This window comes from Carcharhinus amblyrhynchos, chromosome 9, assembly GCF_965287045.1.
Source record: "Carcharhinus amblyrhynchos chromosome 9, sCarAmb.v2.hapA, whole genome shotgun sequence".
Lineage (NCBI taxonomy): Eukaryota > Metazoa > Chordata > Chondrichthyes > Carcharhiniformes > Carcharhinidae > Carcharhinus > Carcharhinus amblyrhynchos.
The window spans coordinates 71007591-71027422 of NC_137332.1; the positions used below are offsets into that span (position 1 = coordinate 71007591).

The 19832-nt window shown below is 41.0% G+C and overlaps 1 protein-coding gene across 1 annotated transcript in view; it reads right to left on the reverse strand.

Moving 5' to 3' along the window:
• Window positions 1-664: 664 nt before the first annotated feature.
• LOC145347931 (ral guanine nucleotide dissociation stimulator-like 1) overlaps window positions 665-19832 on the reverse strand; it is a 117852-nt gene continuing 98684 nt past the window's right edge. Inside the window, exons 25-30 of the mRNA XM_080195920.1 lie at window positions 15535-15656; window positions 13195-13284; window positions 8980-9169; window positions 7143-7481; window positions 3169-3283; window positions 665-2458 (exon numbers count right to left, since the gene is read on the reverse strand). Of these exons, the coding sequence (XP_080052046.1) occupies window positions 2289-2458; window positions 3169-3283; window positions 7143-7481; window positions 8980-9169; window positions 13195-13284; window positions 15535-15656 (1026 nt within the window). The 3' untranslated portion in view covers window positions 665-2288. The remainder of the gene's footprint in view (window positions 2459-3168; window positions 3284-7142; window positions 7482-8979; window positions 9170-13194; window positions 13285-15534; window positions 15657-19832) is intronic.

Here is a 19832-nt window from a genome sequence, read left to right on the forward strand (position 1 = left end):
ATGAGGCGAATGTGCAAACTCCACACAGACAGTGACCCAAGCTGGGAATCGAACCCAGGACCCTGGTGCTGTGAGGCAGCAGTGCTAACTAACCACTATGGATGGCCTGCTAAAAGTCAGTGCCTGCTTAATGTGTCTCTCCCAAGTAACTTTGTGTGCGAGGTAGCCACCCTTGTGACTTTTCCAACTACACATGGCAACCCACTTTAAATCTGAACTACCTAGCAGTGATAAAAAGATGGAGCTGGGAAGGAGAGATTGAGAATATACCAAAGACAACAACAAAACAAAAAGTTAAAGATTTCAGCATGGGGTGGAGCAAGATATTAGAAAAATGGGAAATACTGAAGCTGGCCACTCAATGTTCACGCCACAACTTGTACATGATTAATGCAGAAGGTTAGCCATTTTGCTTTTCAAATCAACCACTGGATCATTGAAGAGCGCATGGCTTTGTTATATTATTTGATCAGCTGTTGCAAAAACATGGGAACACAGCAGTTATCAGTCATTGCCCTTGGTTTCTAGGATAGGACTGTCCATAATGCCAGATGGTATGGTTCAAATTAAGGTAAACTCTCAACTAAAGTAGATACATCATAACATATCTGGTCTTATCAGGTCCTGCCTTCCATTTCAAAAGAATGAAGCATGAATGTTTTGAAATTTTAGTAACATTTTATTTAAAACAAATTATATGAGGAATACGGAAAATATTTAAGTGTACACTTAGAAAAGTATACAAATAACTCAGATGATTTCCTCTAATACCTGTTGCTGGCACAGATGTTGAACCTTTTTAGTGACAAGTGGTCTTGTGTAATTGTGCCTGATTAGTGAATCCTATTTCAGGGCAGCAAGTGATTGATGGGAGGCAACAAGAAAATACATGGACCTCCAAACATTAAGTGGTGAGTTCCCTAAAGCCCCCCCTCACCACAACTCATAGGCACGTCAATTCATGTTGGGGGAAGGATACTGGAGCATCACGTGTGGAAGACGCTTGAAATGTTAAAGTGCTTCAGCACTTGCCTTTTCTGGTGGTTAATTTATACATAGTGCAAATCTGAATTTGATAGAAACCCAAAGACTGTTAAGACATTCTTGGCATTTGTTGCTACTTTCAAGGGTTTTTTTTTGGATAAATCTAATGAGTGAACATATATAGTTAGTGCTGTCCTACACCTGAGAAGTGATTGCATAAAAATGAAGAGGTCAATGAATTAGTGTCTGATTTATGCTTTAACTACTAAGATCTGTAGTTTAACACAGAAAGGGTATTGCTTATTCTTTTACTGTTGTAGGCTAGCCCACAAAATAATGGCAGTTCTAAGTAATTGAATACAAGATAAATGAGGGACAAAAAAAAAACAAGTATTCATATCTCAGGTGATCTGGTCCCCTCTGCAGCTTTTAAAGATTTTTTCCCAAAAAGGTTTCTCACGCAGAAATGGTATTGCTTATTCTTTTAGTATTATAGGCTGGCCCACAAAATAATGGCAGTTCCAAGTAATTGAATACAAGATAAATGAGGGACAAAAAAACAATTATTCATATCTCAGGTGATCTGGTCCCCTCTGCAGCTTTTAAAGATTTTTTTCCCAAAAAGGTTTACATTTACAAATACATATACACAAAATAATAATTCAATATAAATCTAGTATAAAGCTGAACATCAATTCAAAACAAGTGCAATATCATTGGCAATAATAAACTATTCCATAATTTCTTGCAGTTGTCTTCGTTGAAGGCAAGTTGATGCTGTATAATCCAGAAGGTGGTTAAGCTGCTGGAAAAATAAAGAGGGAAGGCAGGAAACGTGTGCTGAAGAGCTCAAGGGCCAATCCAACTACTTTCATTGAAGTAGTCATCATTCGGCCAATTAACTAGATGGCAGTTGGTTCACTGGTTACAAAGTGATTGTGGAGGAACCGCAGACCAGCTCATTTGCAAACAGTCACACAATTCATATATAACAGAAACATTTTCCTCTTCCACCAATTCCAACAAGCACATGATCTTCATCACGTCTGTAGCTCACCAGCAGACTCTGGTGACAGGATCCAATCTGACAGCCTTCTTTCAATAGGGCTGATGTATAAAACGTTTCAACAGCAGACAAGCATTGCGTTCAAGTTAAGTGTTCGGACAATGCTATCCATAGTGTCCAATAATTTAAGTAAAATACTGTCAAGGTAATTTATTCACATATATTACAGGGCTTTTCAATACTAAGTGGTGTTTTGTTTAAGCTTCAACGGGTATAGCTGTGTGAAAAGTGGCACTCCTTACAGAGTAACCTTGCTTGGTCTATGCGTTGATCTGGGTAGTGTCAAGCATGACCGGCTTTGTAGCTTAACCTGTTGTCTGCAGGAGTACCGGTTTCTCAGGATAAAGCGAAATTTCACAGAAGCATCCAGAGCATAGAACACATTGGCAGTGTCTGGAATCACAAGCTCTGAAAAGCAAAGGAAATGTATAAGGTTATTTACACATGCATTTTGATAGTGCTGAGTGGCTCAGTAGAAAACTAGCAGAAACCCCATTCAATTTTCTTGTTTCGTTGCTAAATTGCCAGAGGGCCAAGAAAAGGCAGGTAAAAAGGCTTTCAATTTCAATTCTTGCATCTTTTCTCCCCCCACAGAATACTTAGCTTGAATTAGAATGAAGAAACCAGAATAATGTTAACTATTTGCAACCAACTCCAGCTGTGCATCCTTCAACACAATATTGGTTTCAGAGAATTGGTTGATATTCACTGCTTTCATTAGGTCCAGACAATTATTACTTATTGAGGAATGTAAAGTCAAATTCCTCCAAGTTGGATAGAAAGCAAAATACTACAGATGTCGTAAATCTGAAATAGAAACAAAATGCTGGAAAAAACTCAGCAAGTTCGGCAGAACCTGTGGAGAAAGGAAAAGAATCAACATCAAGTCTGTATCACTTTAATTCATTTTTCTCTCTCTACAGATGCTGCCAGGCCTGCTGAGTTTTTCAAGCTCTATTTTTATTTCTCCAAGTTGGATTCAGTTGAGTGCAACTGGATACGTTCAATAATAGGAATATGGATTTTCCAAGCTTTTTGGTGAAATATAAAGAAAACACCAATCTGCTGCCAAAAGGTAGCTACTTATCATAAATTGAGATACAATTCCCATCTCTCACCTTTATCTTTTGAGATGATCTGTATGAGCTGATAATCCTCCATCAGTTCTGGTTCAAGGTTGTGCTTGGACATGGCTCTCTGGATAATCACAGGTGCTCTATCTTGATTTGTCACCTAAATAGAAAAAATATTTACTTTTCTTTAGGAATAATAAAAAAAGTGCAAGCCCTTAAAAAATGGCTGTTTCCACTCAGTAGATATATAGTGGCATTGTATTGAATACTGTACAAATTACAGAGAAATAATATCTATCTGTATAACTGTAATGTCTTAGGACTGGTATTGCAAAAACTTGCCTTCAATGCACCGAAATCCATTTGCTATGAGCAGTGAGGGAACATGCTTAAATATCTGAGAGAAACAGAGCTCAGTGTTTCACCACAAGGATTCCTGGGCAACCTTACCTATATTTGTAGTTTAAAGCAAACAAATTTGTCCAAAACAAAATCAATTTAAATGCTCCATTCTTTTCCCCTATACCATTTGCTTACTTTTGACATTTATCGTTCATAGAGCTAAAAGCTCAATACTCAAATCTGACATATAATATGAGTTCATCTTTACATAAGTGATTCATAAAAATGATTGCGACATGAAGGAACATTTAGTCCCTGAATGGAATTCAGAAACTTAATACTCACCTCAAATTTTGAACCACTGGACTTGCGTAGGTAAACAGGATATTGAAGTGACCAAAATGTACTGCAGTGTTTTTTTTAAAACAACCTCCTTTTGGTTTTTGTTCAGTCCTATGTTACATCTGGACCTCATTTCTCCCAGCTCAAGTTTGAGCAGTCCAGCAAATGGCTGATCCCATGAGATGAAGAACACTGGCAGATCTGGTTATTTGAGAGAATTGGAGAGTTTTCCCAATTGAGAGATTATGCATGCTTTTCTTCTTTTAAACTGCAGTCCATGGTTTACAAATTCAATTTTTCCAGCCACTCAAACAAGTTGTTCGTCCATCATCATCGATGAGGACCTCGACACCATTAGTCACTTTGGGGCTGGTTGCGGTGTATCCGAAGATGACTGATCCAGCCAATTCGGGCACGGAATGTCCTGGCACAAATTGGATAGACTTGTCTAGACACTTAGTTGTTGCGCTGGTGGCTCTGGACTTGCGCAGCTTGTGCTTAAGTTGTGTCTCAGCAATACACCTTGCTTTGTGAGCTTGACAGCCTTTGTGGATGAGGCAGCACCAGGTAGGGCAATTTTCTGCCAGCGTTTCCCAGGTGGTCGTGTCAATGTCAAGCGACTTCAGGGAGGCTTTGAGCGTGTCTATGAAACGTTTCTTCTGCCCTCCATGCCAGCTTTTTCCAGCAGAGAGTTCCCCCAAAAAGGAGCTGCTTGGGTATGCGCTCGTCTGACATACGGTTGACATGACCTGCCCACCGGGTCTGCGCTCTCATCAGCAGTGCGTGGACTGACGGTAGACTTGGTCTAGAGAGAACTTCAGTGTCTGGTACTTTGTCTTGCTATCGGATGCAAGATGTTCTACGAAGACAACTGTCTTGCATGCCTTCGATACACAGTCCACGTCTCACAGGCATACAGGAGAGCAGTGAGTACCACGGCGCTGTAGACCTTCAGTTTTGTTGCTGGGCTGATTCCTCGATGTTCCCATACAGTGGAGCGCAGTCTACCAAAAGCAGAACTTGCCTTTGCTCTTCTGCAGTTAACTTCTGCTTCAATAGTCACTGCTTAGGAGAGGGTGCTGCCAAGATAAGTGAACTGGTTCACTGCCTGTAGTTTCTGCCCTTTGATTGAGATTATGGATTCTGTGTACAGTGCATGAGGAGCAGGCTGGTGCATGGCTTCGGTCTTTTTAATGTTGATGGTGAGTCCAAAGTTGTCACAAGCCATGGAAAATTCAGAAACAAAGCTCTTCGTGAATATATGGAAGAGCAACAATGTTATAGTACGAGATCCCATCAATTTGCAATTATCGATACTGAGGTTGATTTATCTGAGAATTACAACCTTTTGTATCTTTTATCAGCATATTCAGTGGAATCATACTTTGGACACAAAAGATCCTGCCATTCCAGGACGAATTGCAAGACATTCAAGATACTGTAAATTAACAAACACGCACTTCTGATTAATGATAATATCCTCCAGCATAAGAAAGGGATGGTCTATCATTCATAAGAATCAATTTCATGCTGTCATTTGGTAACAGAACTCTTGGGGATGGTCAGTTGCCCAAAGACAAGTCCAGTGACAGGTGCAGACAGATTGCAGTGATCTCACGCACCACTCTGATTAACCTGTCAGGATGCATATCAACAAAGATATGCTTGGTCTCCCGAGATTGCTCCATACGTACCTTAGCTACATCCCTATGACAGGCTATCAATCTGAGCACTGAAAGAAAATAATATACTTATGCCAATTTCAGACATGGCAATGTTATGCTATGAATTCACAAGATGGATTTCTGCCAGTTGGCATCACATTCACAGCACAGTCAGAGTGTAATCTGGTGAAGACAGATAGAACAGAGAAACATATGTTTCATACATTCCAAGTTTCCTGTTATTCTTGGTGGGATTGGTACCTTATGATAGAAAAGCTTCTGCATACATCTTTGGCATCAGAAAAGCTCTCTCCCATTATGAAAGACTATCATGATATATTCTGAATGCTTGTGTAGAAAATGTTTAAACTTGTGTGGATCTTTCTTAAAGGAATTAGATTTTAACTAACCCAGTCTCTGTACATTGATGGCTATACTGATTACAAGTGCAACTCCAATCTAGTAAACCTTAAAATGGGGCAATTCCTTTCAGCATTCATGAGGCATGCTGCATTGCAAATTTTCAGTTTGAAACGACATTTTAATTTGTTGACTTTATTCAATCTCAAGTGAAAAATAATTTCTACAATATCTTAACCGAACTGGGTCAGGAAGACTGCCCTGAACAACAGCAGAATTGAAATAGTTTCAACTTCTCATGGCTGTCTCATCTCAGGTGCAATATCAGACACAAGGTATGTCCACAACTAATATGTATAATTAATTGTTTGTACACACTGAAATGTCTCAGTCTAAATGAAGATGATTGGAGGAATTCCTCCAATCAGATCTGGAGATTGCATATCTGTTTGATATAGTTAATTGCCATCTTCATTGTTCAGGAAAAAATGCGTCAAATGACAGCTTCATGAATCTGTTTGACTAACTTCACTAAATTATTTGAGTGACTAGAGGATTAGTACAAAGATAGGTGAGGTACTTAAAAGATTTTCGCTAAAGTACTGCACAGTACAAGCAACATTGAAGCCACTGAGATGAAAGAAGCAGTGGCAACATGGATACAAAATTGGTTAAGAGATAAAAGCAGTGTAATTAAACAATTATCATTGGTAATTAAACTGTACCCTTTCACCACCTCCATTTTTGCTTTGCTCTCTTCTATTCTCTATCCTTTTAAATTCCATGCAAGCCCCAAAGGAATGCCCGGCAAAAATTAGTCAATTAGCCAACAGGAGGACCAGAACTACCCATAGTTAGTCATGCGGTAATCAAGTGACCTAGAATTCAATTTATATCTCTTAACTGCATTGTTGCACAAGGGGTGAGGAAATAGTACATATTAGTAACAGCTCACCCCTTAAATAAACAAATTAAAGTACTACATCTTGTAGTGCTCTGTATAGTTAATGAGTAAGGACATTTAAAAAAAGGCTCCAAACTCAAACAAAATGCTACATTCTATAAGAAAGCTGAAATGGTCAGAGCGCACAGCAATCAAAAGCTTCAGTGACATGGAAAGTAGACAGTGAAGTAGCACTGGTCACAGTCACACAAGTCATCTTGAGTATGACTGTACGGTAACAAATGGTTCAGAGGCCCGTTTTTGCCCTCAAAAATAAATGTCCTCTTGCATTTATGTCTATACTGGCAGAAATTAAACAATCTTTATACAACATGAACATGAATAAAGAAAACAATCCACGTACTTACCAAAACACTTTTGTATAGATTTCCATCGTCATTCTCTAGGCTGACCCGGATAACACAGCTATCTTCTTTCTGCTTGTCGAGCATGGGACCTGCATTGCAGCAAGTGACTGAGGCAAAACACTTGTGAACCTTGGTCGGCTTGGGTAATGGCGGTGACACTGGTGATGATGACGATACTGGCGGCAGCAATGATGACACTGGCAGCGGCGACAACGATAATGGTGACAGCGATATTGACGATGCTGGCGATGCTGGTGGCGGCAATACTGGTGGTGGCGATACTTGGAATGTAATTCCCGAGGAGGAGGAGGTGTCCACAGAAGACAAGGATTCGGATGACTGCAGAATTATTTTAGAAAAAAATTGCCAATGATTATATTTCAGAGAGGTCCTTCTTCCCCGTTACATTTATTTTGACACAAACTTTCTGCCATTCCCTCAGAAGTAGGGACATTGCGGACACAACAGTTTGGCCTTGACGAATGCACAATTTCGAGGTAGTTATACTGAAATCTTTACCTTGTGATTCTTCCCAGCCAAAAATCAATGCTGATGGATGATACCATCTAATGTCTACTAGTCGCCAAGCCAACATTGGCAGTTATCATTTAGCACATGTATAAGTGCCCGGTGGGCCATTACATTCAGATATTTAAGCTATGCTTAAATCGTCAAATAGTCCCTTTGGGATTTTGGTTTACACACTGTTGAGCACTCCCATACTCACAGGAATGTTATCCTGCCTGCCTCACCTGGTTACTCACTTGCAGCACCCACTGACACTGATCGAAATGAAATACATCCAGTGGTGATGGTTTGTGCAGGTGGGGCAAAGCAACAGAAAAGGAGACAAGAAGGCACAGAAAGATAGAAGGAAATTAAAAGCCAAATCACTCTAATGCAGATCTTGAGATGCAGGGTACTGGCAATGCAGTAACATTACTGGAGAGATGGAATACAAGGACTGAAAAAGGAGAATCTATAAAGAGGGAGGGTATTTTAAAACATCTAAATTACTGAAATTTCCAAGGAACAGGTCGTCAACATATTCTACTAAAAGTGACGATCCAGGTCATTGATAATCTCCCAAGAAATATCACTCACCTTTGGAGAATATGCTGAAGAATAACTAAAGGTCAAGTGCAGAAAAGAAACAAAGCAGGCAGTCAGGAGGGACTCTGTTGTACAAGCAGAGCTGCATTGCTTTGTTGCTATTGGTGGAGTAGTTTGTTAGATTTTGATCCAAAGTGCTGTTTTTGTGGACTACACACTTGAAGTTATGGTCACAACAGCCCGTGTGTTAACTTTACCATAAAAATCAGCCTGCACTATCAAAGATGTTTCAAACTTAAATTCATGATATTGGTTATTACTGTGACGTGGATCTGCCTCTGTACATATTTAATAAAATCTATGCAAAAGAAGCTCGTATTTCATATGAACAAAATCAGTTTGCATTCCATGCAGTTAATTATAAATTTTCTGGCATCTGATGGCTTTATAAACAACATGGGTTGAATTTTGTTGAGACAGAAGTCTCACCTGCAGGTCTGAAACTTTGACCAGTGCTGTAATCTGGGGTTGCATATTGCGGGCAGAAGCCAATTATGAGGCTGTCACCTTTAATACATTCAAATTAAGGACGATAGCTTGTTCCCAAGAGGTGTGTTAGCCCAATCAAATATTATGTGCCCATGAAGAAAGGCATGTTGCATTTGGGCAGGCAGAACCAGTGATCAGGTTTGGTGTTGGTGAGCACCCTTGTATCCCATTGATAATCAAAGTACAATGTACAAAGAACTCCCACAATATGTTTTATGAGAAATGTCTCTGTCACCTTTTTCTGGGGTCCTTCTTGAGCGTAAGCGTATGAAGTGCAGGGCTCTTCACTTTCCAAACTGCTGGAATCTGATGAAACGCTGACTGATTTGATGCTCTCTGCTGAACTCCCACTCTCGGGGGATTTAGGTTGGTCAGAGCTCTTAGTTGGAGTGCCGTTTGCATTAACGTCTGTTCCTAGAAATAGGCTGCATGAAGAAAAGGATCGGTCAGCAAAAATACTAAAAGACTATTAAAAGTCATTGCATGCTACAGAAAGAGTTTACAGCTGATTAAAGTGGCTCTTGGTTACCCAACACATCGACAAATTCTGAAGTAGTGGTACATACTCTTTCCCACCCATATCGATTATGCAACTTATTTGAATAAAAACAGATGAATGGCATGTTGCACTGGTCACTGCTGCCTCAGCACCGTTGTCACTGACAGTGGTGGCAGGGCATACATCAGAGAATTCTGGCCTCAGCTGTCCTTTGAAACCGAGAAAAATTCTTCCAAACAGGGGCGACTTGTACGGTGAAGGTAAAAGTGAACAGTGGCCACATGGGGTCTACTACATCATAAACCCGCATAAAATCTTCACAACACAGTCCATATTGCCTGTCTGATTTCTTGTGCAGCATTTTATGTATCGGAGGGAGAAAAAAATGCATTTGTTAGGTGAAAAATTGAGGCCACTAATACAAGCATAGCACAACAGGAATGAAGTACAAGCATTATGGAAAAACCATGAAGCCAGAAAATAGGGTTGTCTTATATGCAATGTACAGCAAAGGGCTTGTTATGTCATATTTAAACAATAGATTTTGTACGGAAAGCAAAACAGACTCCAGTCACTGAAGCTGACAAATCTCAGTGAAGAATACCCAGGAACTGCCTGTCACCCTATGCTCTCCATAAGTTCTGCAACATTGCAGTGTTATCTATATGCAAATTAGTGAACTTCATACTATTAGTCTCTGCAAAAACTCTTGAAAAGTTTATTTGTGGAATGAATTCTTTTTGAAATGATAATCTCAATAATTACTGCTAAATATCCTCAGACCCCAAAAAGCTGGTTATTTTTTGCAGAACGTCTGGTTTCAGGTGGGGGTGGTGGGGGGTGGGGGGTGGGGGAGGTGGGGTGAAAGAGGAGTTTGCAGTGTGGATCTGATGCATGATTAATTCCTCACTGAGATGGAGGTAGGAAAATTGCTCCGTGAAGATCCTGGGCAGTAATTGCTTCCTGCGGAGATCTTCCCTCTTTTGCTGGAAAAATCCATGAGGTTTTTTGTTTTGTGTGTTCAGATGACACGGCAGCCTAGACTTTTCAGTGTATTATTCCAACCCTGCCATTAATCTCTTATGTGAAAATCTGGTATTAAATATTTAGCGCACAAAATTTCCCAATGTGTACTTAATAAAATTCATCTTTCAGAAAAATTAAGGGCAAAACAACACTTATTTGATAGAAACTGCGCAAAAAACTTTTACAAGGATGTACACAGGAACTTGCATTTACATCCCATCTTTATGGTGGTTAAATGTTTCAAAGCACTTCATTGTAGTCGGGCAGATGGCAGATAAGGTTTCTGGAGGCTCATGGTGGGCACACACAGAACAATTTAGGATGAAGGATCTAACATGCCGAGGAGTCTTTTGCCAATTGTTACGTGGAGGGGAGGATGGAATTCAAAGATGATCAGAATCAAATCAGCAGAATCTCTGTACAGGTCCCCCAGGGCCAGAGAAAATTACAGAGCTAGGTATGGGCAAAGGAACAGAAGGATTCCAGGAAGTAGGATAGGAAATGGAGGTTGGTGAGAGTATGATTCAAAAGGAATCAGAAAACAAGCAACAGATTTTGAATGAGATAAAGTTCAGGGATCACATAGTACAAGGGGTTAAGGCATCTGAAAAAGTGACAAAAGCATGAATGAGGACTTCAATGGTAGAGGAGGTACATTTTACATGTAATGTTGGTGACAGTTGTAGTGATACACAACGTGTAAACATAAAACTTGGAACAGACTCAAGCCAAGTTAAAGTAAGCAACAGCCAAAATTGTACAGAACTTCTGAACAGGCACTCACAGCATTCGTCAATAATTTGCTTCAAGGATCTGCAACAATGGGAATAACTGATTATGCCCATTGGCTGCTCCAATTTTTCATTCCCTGCAGCTTGGTCCATGGAAATAAGCATAAATACCAAAATAGCTGCTGTGTGGCACAAATGGCTGGATGCAGACAAAAATGATTTAGCACTACAGGTCCCTGGAGTTGACAATAGGCATTAAGTGTTATAGGGGAAGCAAGAAAAGACAGTCTAGAACCTGTGACATCAAATAAAGAGTATTCATTATGGTTCTTGGAGCGTGACAACAACTAAGCTTCAATAATCAACATAATATAGGCATCAAAGGCTCAACAACCAAATTTGCAGATGACACAAAAATAGGTGCGACAGTAAATTGCAATGAGGAAGAAAGAACCTTAAATGGCTGTCGATGGGTTAGGAGAGTGGGCTAAAATGTGACACATGGAGTTGAATGTGTACAAGTGCGAGGTCATGCATTTTGGTCAGAAAAACAGGAAGGCGACTTATTACCTAAATGGGGAGAGACTTCAGGATGCTCTGATGCAGAGGGATCTGGGGTGCCCCATTCATGAGTCACAGAAAATTAGCATGCAGGTACAGCAGACAATAAAGAAAGCAAATGGAATGTTGCCATTTGTAGTTAAAGGAATAGAATAAAGATAAGGAAGTGTTGTTGCAACTATACAAGGCGTTGGTGAAACCGCACGTGGAGTATTGTGCACTGTTTTGGTGTCCTTATTGGAGGAAAGATGTAGTGACATTGGAGGCAGTTCAGAGGTGGTTCACTAGTTCGATTCCAGAGATGAAGGGCTTGTTGAATGAAGAGAGATTAAACAGTTTAGGCCTATACTCTCTGGAATTTAGAAGAATGAGGGGAGGTTGAGAGGAGTGAGGGGAGGTCAAGAGGAAGGGCTAGATGGCCTACTCCTGCTCCTATTTCTTATGCATACATGATGATAAAAGGTTTGGATAAAGTAATCGTGGAAGAGGTGCTTCCTCTTGTGGGGCATTCTAGGATGACAGGTCATAGTCTTAGGATAAGAGATAGCAAATTTAAAACAGTTGAGGAGAAACTACTTCTCACAAAGGGTTGTGAATCTGTGGAATTCGCTACCCCAAAGTGCAGTGAATGCTGAGACAGTGAGTAAGTTTGAGGAGTTAGACAGATTTTTAATTGGCAATGGGTTGAAGGGTGACTGAATGGCGGAGCAGACTCAATGGGCCAAAGAGTCTAATTCTGTTCCGATGTCTTATGAGTTTATAATATGCAACAAAAGCCAACCCAGTTATATAGAAAGATGATACACCAGGCAATGAATATATGTTTCTCTGCCTCAACTTCAATATTCTCTATGACCAAAACAATCACAATTTGCAATACAGACTACTGCAAGGTACAACACCGTAGTAAGGAATGATTCTCCCTCAACCTCCACATTGTTTAGTCCTTGCACATGTGGAGATAAATAAAAAGATAGTGCTTTACTGCAACAGGAAATATCCGAGAACAAAATGTCTTTGTAATCTTGATACACTTGCATGTTAATTTGTATATTTGATCTTCAAACATGAATCACCAGTGATAGAGCTGCAGATAGATTTATTTTGCTGTTTGCTGATTCACATAACAGTAAACTTTAGAGAAAATGGAATGTAGATGATTGGATTTGCATTCAAATAATCAACTCCATTCAGTTTTTATTATGTAGGCACACAACTATGCTCAAAGCCCTTTGATTTTAATCCATATTTGAGATTCCTCCTCTAAGTTTGAAAAGGTCTAGCCATTTATACACTGGCTATCATTTGATACATAGGAATTGCTAGACAAGACTATCTGGTCCAATCAAATGATACAATGATAATGGAGTCATTGATCAGTCATTAGCAATCAGCCTCTATCAATTAGTTGACAACAGATATAGACTCGAGGCAAGAACCACCCCAACGGTTATCACATCATCTCAAACTAAATTTTATCAACCACCGAATCTTCACACTCCAGTAAAACAATATTGGCCACAAATTAAAATATACATTCATGGTGGAACTGATGCACATCATGTCTGTCTATTGGTACTTATTACAAAGAAAGCAACCAGATGAGATTCCACCCTCTGTTTATGATACTTACAGGCTGAGGCGTTTCACTATACTCTTTCTGGGTTTTGGTGATGTAGGACTAACATCAGGAGTTGCCTCTAGCTCACAGGACACACGATAGCTGCAGGATGGCAGATAACAATACTTCACACAAGGTTCATTTAAAATAAGGAGATGTCTTTGCTTAATATTCCTGGCATTTTGAAAAACTTATTTGTACAAACAAAAAATTTACATGAATGATTAATTTGCTTCCAAAAGGCACTTATTTTCAGGCAGGAGAACACTGCACTTTGATTAATGATTAACTGCTGGTTCTCACTACTGGAACTGCAATCTTTTGTACTGCATGAAATGCAGATGGAAATGAATTTAACTTCACGTGTCAGACATTCTTAGAAGACAGCCACCATTATCATCATAGCCTTTTTGTGGGACACACTGAAGGGAACAAAATCATCCAACCTGAAGATCAGTTACAGGAACATAAAGCAGTAGTAAGTGCAGTAGTTAGCATTAGGCTGCAAAGTCACCAGCAGTCCCTGGCCTTATCTGTATTTTTACATGAAGGTAAAGTCGACATAGACCCAGATGACCAAAAACTACTCTCCCCCTGGATGGAGAGTATTGACTGGTGGTGATTTACCCAGACGATTACCACACCTCAGGCAAGAGACAAGGTTGAGAAGGCAGGGACTTCATTACTGACCTCAGCTAATATTGGAATTGGACCTGATCTGTTGCCGTTGCTCTGCATCACTAACCAGCCATCTAGCCAACTGAGTTAAGCTGACCTATGAGTGCACACAGCTGACAGTGGGCAGCTACTCATTGTTAATGAAAGGAGTTGGTCCATCACTCACTGATTGACTAACACTCATGTGCTAGGAGTACAGATAGCAAAATGAGGAGCAGATCTTGTTGACTGGCAATGATGGGAGCAGACAAAACATTAAAAGGGCAAGAGTTTGTGCTGCCAACATTTCTGGTGCAATCCTCCCAAAATCAACCAAGTCATTCCAAAAAGAAAAATAATAAAAGGTTCTCCCACCCACAAAATGGCCATACTCCCAGTTCAAATGAATCATTCCAGGTAATGGCTCAGCAGGTCTGTCTGCAGCCTGAGGTGGTGTAAAAGGTGCAAGAATATTTAAGCTCATTTTTTGTTCATTTACTAAGAAGCCAACTGTTGCAATTCAATGCAACTATATAAAAGCTTTCTACAAGTCCATTTCAATTATTTCAAATCCCAGGTGGAGGATGAGATATTGATTAAACTTTGGGGTTTTTGAGATAATTAATAAAACAGCAGTACATCAAGGAATAATTTGAGGCAAACACTTCGTATAAATTTAAACAAAAAAAATCATTTTCTAAAATACTGACCAATTGTGTGTGATAAAAGTCAGTGGTGCACAAACATGTTTGAGCAGAAACTTCAAAAAGTAGCACAATTTACATCTGGATCAGCAGGTATGTTCAAAGTAGAAACTCAAAACATGGTTTCTGAATCAGGGTCTCATTTTTTCCGATAACTATTGGCTTATTAGTTTGGTGCATGTTACTACATACTGATATAAAGACATGTATATGATGGCAGTGTTTGTACATCCATCCAAAATGATTTGGTTGGGCGAGTGGAAAAACTGGCAAATGGAATTGAACCTGAAGTGCAAGTTGATGCAAGGGAATAGGAAATAAACGGGAGGGGTAGATGAAATGCAATACCTTGGAGTCCATTCCACAGGTTGCTGAAGATGGCAATACAGATGGTTATGATACAGAAGGCATACGAAATGTTTCCATTATTGGACAAGATATAGATTGCAAAAGCAGGAATGTAATGCTGGAACCCATATAAAACACCAGTTAGGCCACAACTCGAATTATGTACCGTCCTGGCTGCCATGTTACAGGAACAACATAATTCCTCTGGAGTAGAGGAGATTTACAGGAATGTCATCAGGGCTTGAAAATTGAGGCTATGAGGAAAGCCCAGCTCCCCCTAACGGAGAGGTCAATTACCAGGGGGCACAGATTTAAGATGATTGATAGATGGACTTCTCCACCCAGAGCATGGCGAGTGTCTGAATTCTTGTTGGTGGAGGCAGATACTTTCAGGTTATAATCCAAGTACCTTTTTAAATTAGTTAGGCTACGGACCAGTTGTTAAAATGTGTGATTAGAACAGGTGGCTATTTTTTAAAAAAGTCTTTGAGCAGGCACAAACAAGATGGGCTGAATGAACTTGTGTGCTGTATGGTTCCCATTACAAAAATATTTATAACAGGGAACTGTCAAGCTCATTAATGGTGGAAGATTATACAACCCTTGATGGTTTGATCAGCACATGCTTGCAATACCCTCTTACCTTTCTTTGTCAGTCAAGTATTGTTGACCGTGAAACCATTTTAGAAACTTCTGGACTGGATTGATGCTGTAGTTATTGCAAGCAGACTGTAACAGTTTAATTTGTGCTATTATCTCAAATTCCTAAAAAGAACATGGAAAGAAACGTTGGAAGTTGAGATTCAAAGCTGCTGTAATTGCTGCTGCTTTACCCGAGTCATTGATTTTAGAATAGTACCAAAACGGTTTGCTAGATTTGATGCATAGTGGCTCATGCCTCAGAACCTTTCATTGGGGATCAATGGCCCATGCTGTGCTTCAGCAATGAACTTCCATACAGATTATTCAACAATGAACTTTGTGGACAACGTGTAGCTAGAATATTCTGGAATCTAACTGCTGCAGAGTTTTCTTCTCATGGGCTGTGGCCTTGTGAGGGATCCTCTTGGGAAGAGTGATCATTGTATGGTGGAGCTTCTGATGCAGATGGAGGAGGAGAAAGTAGGATCCCGGACCTGTGTCCTTTGTTTGAACAGAGGAGAGTACAATAGGATGAGAGAGGAATTGGCGAATGTAGATTGGGGGGCGCAGATTGGTCGGTAGGTCTGCTGAGGAACAGTGGAGGATCTTTAAGGAGATCTTTCTTGGTTAGTTTAACATCTGTTGTAGGAAAAATGCTTGAATCCGTCATCAAAGAGGAAATAGCGAGGCACCTTGAGAAGAATTGTTTGATGGAGCAGACGCAGCACAGATTCGTTAAGGGGAAGTCGTGTCTGACGAGTTTATTGGAATTCTATGAGGATGTGTCTAGTGTGGTGGATAGAGGGGAACCAGTGAATGTGGTGTTTCTCGATTTTCAGAAGGCGTTTGATAAGGTGCTGCACAAAAGGTTGTTACAGAAGGTTAGGGGACATGGAGTTGGGGGTAAGGTGTTAGCGTGGATAGGGGATTGGCTGTCAAATAGGAGGCAGAGAGTGGGTGTCAATGGGTGCTATTTGGATTGGCAGTCGGTGACTAGTGGAGTGCCCCAGGGATTGGTGCTGAGGCCTCAGCTATTTACTATTTATATAGATGATCTGGAGGAGGGAGCCGAGTGTAAGGTGTCGAAATTTGCCGATGACACAAAGATAAGTGGAACAGCAAATTGTGCGGAGGGTGTAGAGAGTTTGCAGAGGGATCTAGATAGGCTGAACGAGTGGGCGAGGACCTGGCAGATGGAATACAATGTTGGCAAGTGTGAGGTTATCTACTTTGGTAGGAATAATAGTAGGAAGGGCTACCACTTACAGGACAAAAAGCTGCAGCATGCTACGGTGCAGAGGGACCTGGGGGTCCTTGTGCTTGAGTCGCAAATACCCAGCCTACAGGTGCAGCAGGTGGTCAGGAAGGCAAATGGGATGCTGGCCTTCATAATGAGGGGGATTGAATATAAAAGTAGGGAAGTCTTGGTGCAACTGTACAGGGCACTGGTGAGGCCGCAGCTGGAGTACTGTGTGCAGTTTTGGTTGCCGCACTTGCGGAAGGATATTTTGGTTTTGGAGGGAGTGCAGAGGAGGTTCACTAGGCTGATACCGGAGTTGAGGGGGTTGAGCTATGAAGAGAGGCTGAATAGACTGGGCTTGTACACGTTAGAGTTTAGAAGGATGAGGGGGGATCTTATTGAGACATATAAGATGATGAAAGGGATTGATAGGGTAGAGGTGGAGAGGTTCTTCCCGCTCAGAAAGGACAGCGGGACTAGAGGGCACAGCCTCAAGATAAGGTGGGGGGGGGGGAGCAGTTTAGAACAGAGTTGAGGAGGAACTTCTTCACTCAAAGGGTGGTGAATCTCTGGAATTCTCTGCCCGTTGAGGTGGTGGAGGCTGCCTCGCTGAATATATTTAAGACGCGGGTTGATGGGTTTTTGATAAGCGAGGGGATTAAGGGTTATGGGGAGAGGGCGGGAATGTGGAACTGAGCCACGACAGATCAGCCATGATCTTATTGAATGGCGGGGCAGGCTTGAAGGGCTAGATGGCCTACTCCTGCTCCTATTTCTTATGTTCTTATGTTCTGTTCTATCTTGCATTCAGTGACAGTTTGACAAGTAAAAGACGAAGACGTTATCCGAGTGAAAATTTGACAAAAGCATTGCACTGTTGGGTTGTAAAGTGTAAAACTGGTCAGTTGATAAGTCTATAGTCGTATCCACCTAGATGGGGGATGTATGGATTTGGGATAGATAGCCACTTTGCGTCCCTCCTGATTTCATGAACCACTGGAGTCAAATCAGACAGGGTGCAAAGTGGATCAGGTAGGAACCCATCTCATTCCTGGGTTCGGCTAAAAAAGTGGAGCTCAAGTTGCAGTTTTAGGAATGAAGTGTCACTGCTTTCCACATGGTCAGGTTCCTGTTGTGTTAGCATTTGCAGGTTCTCCGTGGCATAAAATGAAACTAGCACAAAACATGCTCAACTGTAACGATAGCAATAAAGCATGTTTGCAAAGTTGATAGTAGAAAAGTCAGAAATGGGTGTTAAAAATCCATCACTGGTGCTAAAAACAGGAGCTGCAATCCTGCTTCAATTTACTGACATGCCATGACTGCTGCAAATGTTTCTCTTCTGGAAGAAACTGCTATCTGATTATTGAGGAATAAGAACATAATAAGAACATAAGAAATAAGAGCAGGAGTAGACCATCTAGCCCTTCAAGCCTGCCCCGCCATTCAATTAGATCATGGCCGATCTGAAGTGGCTCAGTTCCACTTTCCCGATTATCAGAAATGATTCAACCAGTCTCAGGATTAAGGCAATACCTTCAGTCTTGCCAAAACACTAAATTATAATATAATTCACGTAACACCACTAGGTACATGCTTTACCTAGCAGTGACTGCTGGTAGGCAAACTGCATCAAATTAACAGTCATGATGTGGAGATGCCGGCGTTGGACTGGGGTAAACACAGTAAGAAGTCTCAACACCATGTTAAAGTCCAACCAGTTTATTTGATAGTAAATCCACAAGCTTTCGGGTTTGCCCCTTTGTCAGGTGAGTGGAGTGTTCTGGTCTCAAACAGAGCATGTAAAAGGCACACACAGTTTACAGAGTACTGATTAGAATGTGAGTCTTTACAGCTAACCTGCTATTCAAGTCTTAAAGATGCAGACAACATGAGTGGAGATAGCATTAGGCTTAGGTTAAAGAGATGTGTATTGTCTCCAGAGTGGAGAAGCTATGACATCTTCTCCGGAGTCTTCAACATATCATCGATGAAGATGAACATCTCGCCAGGGCCATCCCCATACCTCCACTTCTTGCCTTCAAACAACCACATGACCTCAAACAGACCATTGTTCACACCAAACTACACAGCCTTCAGGAGAACAGTGACCACAACACCACACAACCCTGCCACAGCAACCTCTGCAAGACATGCTGGATCATCAACATGGGTGACATCATCTCACGTGAGAACACCATCCAACAGGTACACGGCACATATTCTTGCAACTCGGCCAACGTTGTCTACCTAATACACTGCAGGAAAGGACATCCCGAAGTATGGTACACTGGGGAGACCATGCAGACATTCCGACAACAGATGAATGAACATCGCTTGCCAATCACCAGGCAAGACTGTTCCCTTCCTGTTGGCAAACACTTCAGCAGTCACAGGCATTTGGTCTCTGATCTTCAGGTAAGCATTCTCCAGGGTGGCCTTCATGACACACAGAATCGCTGAGCAGAGACTGATAGCCAAGTTCCACACACGAGGATGGCCTCAATCGGGATCTTGGGTTCATGTCACATTATCTGTAACCCCCATGACTTGCATGAACTTGCAACATCTCACTTACTGTCCTGTCTGGAGACAATACACATCTCTTTAACCTATGCCTTATGCTATCTCCACTCACACTGTCTGCATCTTTAAGACTTGCATAGCAGGTTAGCTGTAAAGACTCGCATTCTAATCAGTATTCTGTAAACTGGGTGTGCCTTTTACATGCTCTGTTTGAGACCAGAACTCTCCACTCACCTGACAAAGGGACAAACCCCAAAAGCTTGTGGGTTTACTATCAAATAAACTGGTTGGACTTTAACCTGGTGTTGTGAGACTTCTTACTCAAATTAACAGCACAGACATAGGCTATTTCGCCCAACTGGTTGTGTGGTGGTGTTTATACCTCTCGCGTCTTCATCAGACTCCAAACATTCTCTTATTCATTTAGCTTTCCCGGAAAGACAACCATGCCAAGTTCCTCCTTCACCCAATTTTTAGTGACTTTTATGTTTCAGACCTGGAGTTTTGGATTCCCACTTCCAAATCCAAAAACA